General features: G+C 39.9%; 1 protein-coding gene across 3 annotated transcripts in view; it reads left to right on the top strand.

The window, feature by feature from the left end:
• Positions 1–14,156, top strand: part of CHL1 (cell adhesion molecule L1 like) — a 91,803-nt gene that overhangs the window by 23,738 nt on the left and 53,909 nt on the right. For all 3 annotated transcript variants that reach the window (XM_068982722.1, XM_068982723.1, XM_068982721.1), the window contains 2 exons: positions 467–587; positions 5,605–5,789. In XM_068982722.1, the coding sequence (XP_068838823.1) occupies positions 467–587; positions 5,605–5,789 (306 nt within the window). The remainder of the gene's footprint in view (positions 1–466; positions 588–5,604; positions 5,790–14,156) is intronic.

The raw sequence follows: 14,156 nt of genomic DNA, 5'->3' as shown, positions 1-14,156 counted from the left end.
GTATTATAAGAGGAATCCTGTCAGATACTTAGGCACATTCAATTCAAGAAAAATACACACGGCCATCAAACATGACCAAGTATGATTAAAATGTGGAATATAAAGCTATTGACTGTCAATGAACTTAAGGCTTTCATCAAGAAACTAATTATCTTGAACACTGAACTTCTGAATTTGAAGATGTGGTTTGAATCATAACCTTTATAAAACTTGATGCACCACTTAGTTAATGTATCTGAAGGGCAACCCATGCTTCCTGGTAAGAGTGAAATCTATTTAAATAGGAATATATTAAAATGTGTGAAATATATGTGAAATAAATGTGTGAAAATAAATAAAAATCTGTATGTAAATATACATACATACACACAGGTCCATATGGTTAAATATGTTTTAGGAAGGATTGAGTGCCAAAGGAGTTTCTTAGTTTGAACAAAATCTGAGTCTTTTCTGTTCTGTTCTGTAGCAAATTCAATCAAGCAGAGAAAACCCAGACTATTGTTGCCTCCTCCTGAAAGTGGCAGTGAGTCTTCTATCACCGTCCTCAAAGGGGACACCCTGCTGCTCGAGTGTTTTGCTGAAGGCCTGTGAGTAACTTGACCCTGTTCACGGCTCTTTCCATTCTGTTCTGTAAAGAATCAGGTAGCAGTGAAGAGTGTGCCTGCGTGCATCTTTAAGAAATGATTTCTTTAGAAGAGAAAATCCTGTTACTACATTTCTGGGGAAAGTAATTTGCACTTCTCTCTGCAGATATCAGGCTGTGACCGAGATTGATTTATAATTAGATAGCTCTGTCAGTTGGTGAAAGTGTGAATGGAGGTGGCAGGGACAGTGCCCTCCTTACCTCGGTCAACGGGGGATGCATCCTGAGAGCATGAGGTTGTGAAGAGTCAGCCTGTCACTACTGGTGCCACGTTTATGTCTTTCTGCTGTTATTATTTGTTCTGCTTCTGCTTGTTATGTTTCCCCAGGTTCTGTGGATCTCTCTTATTTTACCCACATGTCCTTTGCACACAAACAGATCTAGATCATGCAATTTAAATGGATTTTTTGTCTGCACTGGGTCTTTGTTGCTGTGCATAAGCTTTCTCTAGTTGCCGTGTGTAGGCAGTGGCTTCTCCTGCAGCAGAACATGGGCTCTAGGCACGCAGGCTTCAGTAGTGACACACGTGGGCTCAGTAGTTGTGGTTCCCGCGCTCTCGAGCACAGGCTCAATAGTTGTGACACATGAGGTGTAATTGTCCTGTGGCATTGTGAAATATTCCTGGACCAGGGATCAAACCCATGTCTCCTCCATTGGCAGGTGGGTTCTGAACCACTGGATCACCAAAGAAGTCCCAGATCATGCGATTTAAGAGAGTTTCACATCAGAACCAATGAACCAAAGTTGTTTTCACACCTAAAGTACAGTTTTGCGAATCCTCCAAGAAAAGACTTCACTTGGTCACCTCTTGAAATTGTGATGCTTGTTAAGTAGCTATCATAAGTCTAGGTAAACAAGGATCATCTTATTTAATACCTGCTCATACAAGATTGTCTCTTTGCTATCATCACCCTTCTTTACCACCACATACCCATCCCTGCCATTGGGAATACCACGGGAAAATATATCCCACCTTCCTAGCACCTGAGTTTATATACTCAGTTTGTAAACTAAGGGCTTTTTATAGCTGGTCATCTGGTTCATGGACTAGAATTTGAAATTCATACTCATTCATTGTTCAGTGTATATTCTGAATGAGTGGTTTTAAATTGGACTGTGAACGAAAGGAGCAGATTTTAATGGTTTTATAACCCCTAAGCTTTGTAAATTTCTCTTTCCATGCTGCAAAATATTCAGGTTGTTTATCTGTCTTAAACTGCCCAAGTATGTTGCCATAGAGTAATTAGATGTGCAGTGACATGGCCTCTGTTCAGATAATTTATCTCTGTATTATGTGAAGAGATGAAAGCGTCAGGTTCGTTTGGATCATGTTGGTAACTGCCTGCATTTTTACTCGTATTCATACGTGTTTATAGTGGTAGAAATTACATTCTTCCATGGCTCATCACTGTTCTTGGTTGACTCTGGGCAGGGAGAACGTGTCAGTCACTCCTTTCTCCTGTTGCCCACAAATGCCATAACTTACCTCTTGAGTGGGCTGCCAACTGCATGGATGGTCTTCAATAAAATACACTCTGTAGGCTTTTCAGAAAATGCAGCGTCATGAGCCAGTAGAGAAAAAGTGAGCACTGGCATGTGTTGTCTTCGGGACTTGAGGATTCCTAAGGCCTTGTCAGAGAAGTTCATCTGAAGGGTTTTCTTTGTAGTCATCATGGATTTGGACTGAGAATCCTATCTGGTCTAATTCTCTTCCAGGTGAATGTGATACATTGTAAAATTTTTAGAGTACTTGAAAAAAAAATGTATTCTAAGAAGTTTTATTTTAAAATTTAATTTATTTACTTATTTCTTTTTGACAGTGCTGGGTCTTCATTGCTACATGGACTTTTTCTCTAGTTGTGGCGAGTAAGGGCTGCTCTCTAGTTGCAGTGTGCAGGCTTCTCATTGCAGTGACCTCTCTTGCTGTGGAGCACAGGCTTCAGTAGTACTTCCTGGGCTCTAGAACACCAGTTCAATAGTTGTGGTGCTCAGGCTTAGTTGCTCTATGGTATGTGGGATCTTCCCAGACCAGGGATTGAACCCATGTCTTCTGCATTGGCAGGCAAATTCTTTACCACTGAACTGCCAGGGAGGCCCTCTAAGAAGGTTTAAACACGAACCTTCTACTGTAATAAGTATAATGAAGATATTGTCCTCTTTATTATGTGTCCGGCACTGTGTCTTGCCCTTCACATACATTAGCTCATTTTATCCTTGCCACACGCATCTCATGACTCATTCCTATTGTTGGTTAGGCAAGTGCAGGCCGGAGAGTGGACTTCACCTCTCTAGACTTAGTACGCAGTGGAGGCTGGGATTCCATCCTGTCTGTCTCCAGAACCCTATACTACCTCTAAATTTGACTTCTTCAGCATATTTCAACCAAATGAACTGTCCTGTTCAGTTAAAGGCAGGGTGGACAGAGGATGGCACTGTGCCTGAGTCTAAAGGAGTGGGGTATAGTAGGTGTTTCAGAAAATGGCTGGTAATAATGAAAATGTGGATACTATTAAGTAAAACGGGAAAGCTTTCAGAGGGAAAGGTTGAGGGGTTCAGATTCTGTAAGGTAGAAACTAAGAATAGCTAAAAAACAACATTGTGAATTTTATTCAGAAAAGTGTTCACTCCCCAAAAGGAGTGCAGACGGTGAGTCCCTTGGTGGAAAGAGCACATTCATGGACCAGTTCACACTCACTCACATCCTGTGAAAGCTTCGTTAGGCTTAAAAGCAAATTCCCTCTGCTGACTGTTGGGCTCAATTTTTCTGTCTTTTCTCTGTTTTGTGAATTCATGGGTTGAAGCTAGATACAATTCTCTTGCAAACAAAGGAAATTTAAGAATTAAAGTTGGCTGGGCAAGGATTTAAAGAAAACGTTGAGATGATGGTATGGTGTGGATTTATGTATAAAAATGGATTAAGCAGCATATTTTCCTTCGAAAATTTATTGTTCAAGTGCTGTTAGTAAATGTTTACTAAACTTCTGAAAAAGGAAAGAAAAACATTAGCAAGACAATAGCTGGATGTTCTTGCAGTGGTACAGATGTGTCCCCAGATGAATTTGTCTTATAGTCATATGATACTTATTAGATAATCATTTTATCCTATTCTTTCAAAGAATAGGTATTAGAAGATTAGGCTGGTTTCCAAGGACTGGCAAAAAGAAAAAAAAAGATTTTACAGCAGGTGAGATGCTTGTACCATTAAAGTATGAGCTTACAAAAATCCCCTGATTTGGAGGAACTAAGGTCCAGAGCAGCCTGCACTTTGGCAAATTGCCGTTTTGACAGATGGAGTGCAAAGCAAGCAGTTAGGAGATATGGGTTATGCATCCTATTGGGTGATGTGCTCAGGAAGCCAACAGCTAATACACTGTCATAGCCACCTATCTGAGCATCCTTACTGTTCCCTACAGAAGTCAGTAGTATATCCTATATTTTAAGTCTGGTGAAATGAACGGTGGTGGTGGTTCCAGACAAGTACTTATGCAGTGAGGGAAGAGACTAGATGCGTGTAAAAATCATCATTTTTACCTCTATTTTTTTTTGCATAATAACTGAATTATTTTAACCATTGCCTAACAATACAATTTAAGAAAATTGATGCAAACAGTATGAATTGTTCACTTATTAACTAGTAACTAATTAATTTGCCTATAAGCATATATTCTCAGAATTCATGGTTCGGAAGGGGAAAAAAAAGAATGGGGAAAGCACAAATAAAATAGAAGACTGATCAAAAGAACAAGTTTAGTCAGACAATTTCAAGTTCTAATGTGTCATTTATTACCCCAGTGACTTTAAACAAATTAACTTCTTGAACTTTAGAATCCTCACTGGTTAAAATGATGATAATGATGCTCCCATTTAGAACATACTCAATAACTTTTAGGTATTAATGATAAAAAGAAATGTAGTGAGAAGAAAATAGTCATCAGTAAAAACGGCAAAAATACTTCTTCCACTCAGTCATACAGCTCAAGTGAAGAGGAGAAAAAAAAATCATCCATTAGTTAAAATCAGGCATCACTGTTCTTCATATCATTTTTAAATCACAAAAGTCATAGAGCGTCCCAGTTCTCCACTTGTCTGGTTTGCATTCAAAAATTTTCATTTCAAAAATCCCAACAGATGGGATTTTTCTGTTTTAAACCTAGCTGGCTTGATTCCTCATTCCTGTTTTCCACCCAGATAAGGTGGAAAATGTCACTGGGTTGATGTATGACAAGTTATCAACTTGGGATTTGTTTTGTTCTTACTTTTACCATTTGTTGTTTATACTGGGCAATCTGATTTTTCTCATCAAGAGAGATTTGGTTCATTCCTTGGTTCCTGTGTTCCCTACTAGGCTGACAGTCTGCCTGGGTGACCCAGTCTATGCCTCAGAGCCCACCTTGGCCTAAAATGAGCTATTCCCCGGTCTAGCCAGTACGCTGGGCACCCACATTTGAGTCTTATTCTGCAATAGCAGCCTCATAAGGATTAAGAGGGGTGTCACAGCTACCCGCTGCTATCATAAACCTTGAGTCTTAGTTTATGGTGTTTTTCAAACTCATATGGGGAAGACGGCTGTTATTTCTGGCCCCTTCAAAACCACCCACAGGGAGATAGCACACTTGAAAAAAAATCTTGTACATTTCTATGGGTCCAGTCATCCATCCTTCATCTAACCATCCGTATTCAGCACTTCCATGGAGCTAGCCCTCTTAGTAGAGGAAACAGAAGATTTCTGAAGAGGTAGCCTATTAAAGGAGTTTGCAATGAGGGAGACGTGATCCAACCCTGATCTTCACTACAGATGGTGGATGGTGGTGTGCAAGTCTGTGCACTGGGAAGGCTGATGTTTTCAGTGGAACCCTTGAGTGCAGGCCTGAAATTAGCACAGTGAGGGAAGTACCCTGTGGATTTCTTTATATTTTATTTTTCACTTAAAAAATGTTTACCATTTATGTATTGTTTCACAGACCAACTCCAAAAGTTGCTTGGAACAAAATGGGAGGTGATTTACCAAAGGGAGGAGAATCAAAAAATAATTCTGTCGACACTTTGAAGATAGAGAATGTCTCCTATGAGGACAAAGGAAACTATCGCTGCACAGCCAACAATTTCTTGGGATCAGCCACTCATGAATTTCGCGTTACAGTAGAAGGTACATTTCCCGTGTTGATTTATTTTTCTATTAAAAAAAAAAGTGAATTCATATGTATAGTCCACCTCAAATGCATATATATATATATATAAATGAGTAAGCTGTTTCAGCATTTAATTGTAGAGTGAGCAATGGAATATATTAGACTTCAATTAATCAGGTTTGTCATTTACCACATGAAACCACATAGAAGGGACAGATGACAAGAAAAGATCTCGGGTTAGGGATTGAACACAGATGCCTTAGACTGTTTGGTCACTAAACCTGATCTCTCGTATCATCTTATTATAAGAAAACATTTAGTGTAATATGTGTGTAACACTGCATAATATGAAATCTTAAAAGAAGAAAGCATTACCATCATAGAAAGTATTACGATAGGCCTGAGAGAAGCTTGGAGTTTCCCAGTCCTGGCATTAACTTCCTGGGTCCTTGCCCAATTTACTTCATCTTTCTGTATCTCTATTTCTTACCAATGAAATGAGGGAGTCAGACAGATTACTGTCTTAACTGTTTCCTATTTGGGGGAACACATCTCTTGGATTCAGATGATATTTAGTATGTTGCTGATGGGAAAGAAAAATAGTATGATGTATGCATTATTTCTCTGCCAAAAGGTGCAAAAACCACATTATATTCATGTCCTCTTTCTGTAAACTCAAGCTTTTTGATCAACAGAGCCTGGTATATTGTTTGTTGTATTCACAGAAATAAGTAGGCAGTGATGTCACCATTGAAAAAGAAGATAAGCCACAGTATTTGTTATCAGGGCTCTGGCTTCTGGGCACATGTAAAGGTTACCTAGTCATCCTGTGAATTTGACTGATGCAGACCTATTTCCGTGGTCCTGATAACACTGCAGTTTTTATGTATGATTTGGTTGACTGTATGGATCAAATTAATGGGATGATTACTGCATTTGTGCTTTTTTAGTGCTGCGCAGGCTTAACTATTGAAAGAAATGATCTCTTTCAGGTTTCTATTTAGTGAACTGGTGCTGTAAGTCTTTCATTTATATTCCAATGAAGTTCCCCTCTTAAAGCTTCATTCTGCACAAGGAATACCTAAGTAAAGGCCCACTGTTTTAATTAATGGAAAAAAGAAAGGCTCAGATGGAAGTTATATTAACAAGTAAATGTTAAGATAACTTTTAATCATGTTGCTATTTGGAATAGTGTCATATTTCCAAAACCCATCTCTCAGTGTGGGCTTCCCAAGTGACACTAGTGATAAAGAATTTGCCTGCCAATGCAGGAGATGCAAGAGACGCCAGTTCAATCCCTGGGTTGGGAAGATCCCCTGGAGAAGGAAATGCAACCCACTCCAATATTCTTGCCTGGAGAATCCCATGGACAGAGGAGCCTGGCAGGCTATAGTCCATGGGGTCGCAAAGAGTTGGGCAGGACTGAAGCAACTTAGCACATCTCACAATAGGAAGAATGGAAAACCAAAGATGAGAGTATCATTTCCCTTAGTTCAACAAAAGCAAAACCTGTTATAAGAGGAAGCCTGTTGTTATGCATAAATATCAACAGTTGCCAATAGTGACATATTCCTCTGACAGTATTCACCAAGGAATTCAGAGAGGAAGAGTTTGAGAGAGATTTTCCATAATTTTAGTCAGTGTTTGGTGCCTCTGCATAATAGAGCTAGACCATACAACAGGGATGTTTTTCTGTAACCCTCTGCCCCCCCAACCCTCATCGCAGCACCAACACATACCCACGAATCCGACAGGTCTAATTGTTAGCTGCTCTTACTCCAAGTTGCTGACTATTAGAAATCCTTCCAGATGGCTGGAACACCGCTACGGTAGCTGAATATTTTAACAATCTGGCCACGGGTTTTCTTGACTGTGAGACTGAAGCTTTCAGAAGAACTGCAAAGGTTGCAAAAAGAAAAAAATAAATCAAGGATGTAAAATTAATTATGCAATTTAAAATGTTGACTATAGGGCTCCAAAGGAATATAGGTTTCCTGAACAAATTGTCCTTGCTATTCATAAAACAGCTATTAGCAGTATTGAGATGTAAATAATGTTTTTATGGGGGACATTTAATCCTTTATCCTTAATGAGAAACTACTAAACGTGCCCTCAGTTGTATGTTTTAGGAGTTTCTCTTCACACATGCAAGTGAAAAGCAAGCCCAGCTGAAGAAGTCTCTTTTCTTTAAAGTGTGAAGGGAGTGAATACATCCTTCATTAATCATATGGATGGATAAGTTCACTTTCACTCAATTTTATTCCGCCTTCCTGCACTTTCTTCTTTCCCTTACTTTGTCTCTTGCTTGGAAACTAATTAAATAACAGGATTAGTCATATGAGAAAAGAGCAATGTTAGTATAAACTTTGACAATGTAGCCCATTCTGAAAACATCCAATGTGCTTAAGCAAAAGCATGCATTTTACTCTATTCTCTGTATCTGTGATATTTATTTATTAATATAATAAACAACTAAAATCTGTCATCACTAGCTGGGGAACTAAAATCTCACAAGCCCACCACACTCCTCTGTCCATGGAATTTTCCAGGCAAGAATACTGGAGTGGGTCCCAGTGGGTTACTGACCCAGGAGTCCAACTGGCATCTCTTTCCTCTCCTGCATTGGCAGGCAAATTCTTTACTGTGCCACCTAGGAAACCAAAATGGCCTCTAAAATTTTCTAAATAGAAAACATTAAAGTATGATCACAGATATGTTTCAACTGCATCCAACTAACAGTGTTTGTGTTGTAAACTTTTGCATCATGTAGGGCTTTTGAAATTTAGTAAATGTAATAGGCAAGTATTTATGCATAATTTTATAACCATAATTGTGGTGCATCTTAAAAAGATGTCATGAATTCAAGCACAATTCAGTAATCGACCTATTTGAGAAAGTCTCATTTTCAAGTAACAAATCTACTTCTAAAAAGTTGCAGTGAAATCCAAGTTTGCTGAACCTAATAATTTTTGATCTGTTAGAATATAGATATTTAATAGAAATTTGTTACTAAGAAAATAACCCCTGTGTTGTATATTTCATAGGTACCAAGTTTTCTGTTTTGTTTTCCTTCTAGTGATAAACATCTCTAATTAGCTTGCTTATTACATTGTAAACATTCAGACATTTGCATCTCAGTTTTGATCATCGTGAGAGAAATTTATCATCTTATTTTTTTGTTTACAATTATAACTAAATGAGTAAAATTTCAACATAAGTAATTTTCATCAGTTACCAGAGATTTATGGATAATAGATGAAAGACTGGGATTCAGTGATGATGCTTTCTCTCAGAAATTTCCATTTTAATCATTCTTTCTTCTCTCTTAAGCCTTCCCCCCCGCCCCATCCTTTCAAATAGGTCTTACCTGTCAGGAATACAGTTGCATGTTCCAACCTTTGAAAAATCTGTTCTGGTGTTCCTGCATGCCCATAGCCTCATTGCAACCACCAGATATTTCCTGTCCCCTAGCCAATGTCCTCAGGCTCACTGTGGTACCCACTAAGTCATTTCAGTTCAACTTAAAATTATACCACACACATCTGTTCTCCTTTGTGCCAGTATCAGGGAGGAAGAAATTTTCCTTTTTCTCCTGGCTCATCTATAAATTAAATTGGCATGAAACAGATTAACAGGAGAAAAACAAAAGGGCAGTAACATGTATACATGGGAGCAAGCCAGGAGAACTGAGTAACTGACCAAAAGGGCCAGAGCTTAAACACCATCTTCAGCTAAAGACTAAACAGGGTATTTAGGGCTTCAGAGGAGAGGACAGCATCTCCAAGAAAGACTGGAGATGGAAGAGCCAACGTTGGATTTGTCTGTGTTTGCAGGGCTGGGCAGACAGTGGGACACAGAGTGGACTCTAATGTCTAGGCCCTGCAGTTTCCCCCACCAAACCTAGCCCATGGAATTGTCCAGGCAAGAATACTGGAGACAGTGGCCATTCCCTTCACCAGGGGATCTTCCCGACCCAGGGATCGAACCTGGGTCTCCCACATTGCAGGCAGATTCTTCACCATCTGATCCACTATGCTAGCTATTCTTGGCACATATTTCTGCAAGAGCTGTATTCCAGAAACAGGCCTTCTAACTAAACTATTTTATGCAGTTAGTGGCTAGATCAGAGATTCTTCCTGAATCTTTTGGGCCTTGATTATTTTCAGCTCAAAACAATCTGCATGCCAAAGAGATGTTTGGGGGTGGCAAACTTTTGCTCCCCTATACTAAGCAGAGGAGACATCAGAAAAAGAGGATTTCTGTCCTGGCTTTTCACAGATCACTAACCTAAGAGATATAGTCTAGGTGCTCTCACTGCAGATGCCAGGTGTGAAAATCTCAGCCTGGGCAGGTATTGAGAGCAGTGTCACAACAGACCCAGGAAGAATATGCTTCTAAGAAGAACAGTGGTCATGTATGTATGTGAGAGTTGGACTGTGAAGAAAGCTGGCCACCGAAGAATTGATGCTTTTGAACTGTGGTGTTGGAGAAGACTCTTGCGAGTTCCTTGGACTGCAAGGAGATCAAACCAGTCCATCCTAAAGGAGATCAGTGCTGGGTGTTCATGGGAAGGACTGATGCTAAAGCTGAAACTCCAGTATTTTGGCCACCTCATGAGAAGAGTTGACTTATTGGAAAAGACTCTGATGCTGGGAGGGATTGGGGGCAGGAGGAGAAGGGGATGACCGAGGATGAGATGGCTGGATGGCATCACTGACTCGATGGACATGAGTCTCGTGAACTCTGGGAGTTGGTGATGGACAGGGAGGCCTGGTGTGCTGTGATTCATGGGATCGCAAAGAGTAGGACACGACTGAGCGACTGAACTGAACTGAAGAACAAGCCTGAAGTCCCTTTCAAATCACATGACCAAACATACCTTTGCTCAGGACTAGCTTACTTCTCTGGAGAAGGCAATGGCACCCCACTCCAGTACTCTTGCCTGGAAAATCCCATGGGCAGAGGAGCCTGGTAGGCTGCAGTCCATGGGGTCGCAAAGAGTCGGATACGACTGAGCGACTTCACTTTCACTTTTCACTTTCATGTATTGGAGAAGGAAATGGCAACCCACTCCAGTGTTCTTGCCTGGAGAATCCCAAGGACAGGGAGTCTGGTGGGCTACCGTCTATGGGGTTGCACAGAGTCGGACACGACTGAAGCGACTTAGCAGCAGCAGCTTACTTCCTCAGGAGAAACAGGGATGAGAAGCATAAAAACAAATGTCTAAGCATTTATAAAGAAAGCTTATCAGAAAGGGTTCAGGTGAAGTTTAGTGGGGGCTTCCCAGGTAGATCAGCCATAAAGAATCTGCCTGCCTGTGCAGGAGATGTGGCTTCAATCCCCGAGTTGGGAAGATTCCTGGAGAAGGAAAGTGGCCACTGACTCCAGTATTCTTGCCTGGAGAATTCCATGGACAGAAAAGTCTGGTGGGCTACAGTCCAGGGGGTCGCAAAAGAGTCAGATACGACTGAGCAACTAAACAACAACCAAGTTGATTGATGATGTGAGTGTGCACAGATGATAAATGTTGGAGAGCTTGGATCTGGAAGTACAAAATGAAAGTTGGTACAGTTGTTTGGCCTTTGTTCCTGTGATCCAAATTAATGAAATAGTAATGAGTTAGAAATAACACCACACTCACTTAGGGGTCTCAGTGCTTCTCACTCAGTAGGTCTGCTGGTCCATGGAATGGCAAGAACAGAAAGTGAGGCTTCTTTGACTGGTGACCCTGGGCAAGTTGAATGACTTCTCCAGAGCTTAGTTCTCCATCTGTAAGGTTAAAGGGTTGATTAAGATGGTCATGTAAGTATCCTTTACCTAAGATGTGACAGTGTGTGTGTGAGTGCAGGCTGTCACTGGGTACTGTCTGATTCTTGCGACCCCATAGACTGTAGCCTGCTAGGCTCTTCTGTCCATGGGATTTCCCAGGCAAGATTACTGGAGTGGGTTGCCGTTTCCTTCCCCAGGGGATCTTCTGACCCAGGGACTGAACCTGCTTCTCCTGCATTGGCAGGCGGTTTCTTTACCACCGCATCAGCTGGGAAGCAATATCTAACAGTAGTATATCTTAATGCTGGTACCAAAGGATTAATGAAATTTGTAGGATGAGAATAGAAATAGAAATCTTGATTTTATTACTCAGAAAGATTTAGAGAAGGGTCATCATTGCATGACATCCTTTATTATTTTTATTGAGATATAATTGACATATTACATCATTAGTTTCAGTTATCCAATATAATGATTCAATATTGGTATGTATTGTAAAGCAGTCACCACAAGTAGTATAGTGTACATCCATCAGTACATAGTTACAATTTTTTTCTGATGAGAACTTTTCAGATATATTCTTAGCAACTTGCAAATAGGTAATACAGTATTATTCACAAATTATAGCCATCATGTTGTATAGTGCATGGCCATGATTTCTTTTACATGTTCTAAAAGCAGTAGTCTTAGTTTTCTACTGTAAATATGAAATCTTTCATGGTTTTTCTGTAGCTCAAGTGTTTTATTTTACAGTGGTTGTATGAAAAGATCAGAAGTAAGTAACCATGACGTAAAAATGTAGACATACACACAGAAGTAAAACTCTTCACTTTAAAAGGTCATATACAGTTTAGAATTTGGACGGCTACACTTTAAACTATATGAATAAATATTTACACCATGTAGATTATGAACACACACATTTAACTTGGAATTTAACAAGTCTGTATCCTGTCGAATAATTACAAAGGCATGTCTCTTGCTCAGACTTGAACTTGCCAGGGATATTTTTAGTTCTTTGTTCTTCCTGGTGAGTTTATGGACATTTATCCCCACATAATCCCCCTTTTCCTCCTTTGTTTTGTAACACATTCTTCAAATGACACTTTTGTTTTATACGTGTATGTATCTTAAAGAGTTTCCTTTTTGACTAAAAATGTAAATCCAAAACTGTCTTGGGAGAAATAACCAAGCAACACTTGATGGGAATTACTACCTGTAGGTATTGTGCAATTTTCTCTGAAATCAAATTATCCAAACCATCCATACTTTAATATTAATCTTTTATTCGCTCCTGACATAGTAATATACTTAAGGTGACAAAACATGACAGTGACGTTTGCACTTAAAGAAAAATGTCTCCTTCTATACTGAAATACCACTTAGCATTATAATATTGGCGTATTACGACATGGAAAGATGCAAGTAATTTGAGTATATCTTTTCCTCCATTGTTCTGAGGGCAGAATGGTAAATGTTGCTTTTAGGATTCCTTCTTCTACCCCCTTGCAAAAAGAATTTATCTAGGAAATAATGTTTTCCAAATTCCTAAGATGGACTTTGGGATATGGAGATATAAAATGCTATAAAGTCATTAACTAAGAAATATTTAAAATAGTGGCCGAATGTTTTAATTTCATTAAAAAATTTTCAAAATATGTTACTTGAAAATCAGCCATTTTAGATGCCTTGCTTCAGCCTGAAATAAGCTGTGGTCAGCACTCAGTAAACTTCACCCTTCCTGCATTTTTCTGTAACGAGATAGATAGTGTAGCTAGATAAAATTGAATGTAGATAACTGTTTTTAGTGTGTCGATTTCACTATGCATGCTAAGATTCCAAATTACAACACACACACTCATAAAAACGCATGCCCACACACAAACCCCATTCCAGGCAAATAACAATGGCTGTCTTACCTTAGAGAAGACTTAATGTGAAACACTTTGTTGTGTCTGCCATCTGCTGGTGTATAGTGGAAATGCAATCCCTAACATTTCTCAGTTCAGTTCAGTCGCTTAGTCCTGTCTGACTCTTTGCGACCCCATGAATCACAGCACGCCAGGCCTCCCTGTCCATCACCAACGCCCAGAGTTCACCCAAACTCAGGTCCATCGAGTCGGTGATGCCATCCAGCCATCTCATCCTCGGTCGTCCCTTTCTTCTCCTGCCCCCAATACCTCCCAGCATCAGAGTCTTTTCCAATGAGTCAGCTCTTCACATGGGGTGGCCAAAGTACTGGAGTTTCAGCTTTACCATCAGTCCCTCCAAAGAACACCCAGGGCTGATCTCCTTTAGAATGGACTGGTTGAATCTCCTTGCAGTCCAAGGGACTCTCAAGAGTCTTCTCCAACACCACAGTTCAAAAGCATTAATTCTTTGGCGCTCAGCTTTCTTCACAGTCCAACTCTCACATCCATACATGACCACAGGAAAAACCATAGCCTTGTCTAGATGAACCTTTGTTGGCAAAGGAATATCTCTGCTTTTGAGTATGCTATCGAGGTTGTTCATAACTTTCCTTCCAAGGAGTAAGCATCTTTTAATTTCATGGCTCCAATCACCATCTGCAGTGATTTTGGAGCCCAAAAAATAGTCTGACACTGTTTCCACTG

This window comes from Capricornis sumatraensis, chromosome 10 (assembly GCF_032405125.1).
Source record: "Capricornis sumatraensis isolate serow.1 chromosome 10, serow.2, whole genome shotgun sequence".
Lineage (NCBI taxonomy): Eukaryota > Metazoa > Chordata > Mammalia > Artiodactyla > Bovidae > Capricornis > Capricornis sumatraensis.
The sequence above is the reverse complement of the archived record's forward strand: the minus strand, read 5'-3'. Positions and strand labels throughout refer to the sequence as shown.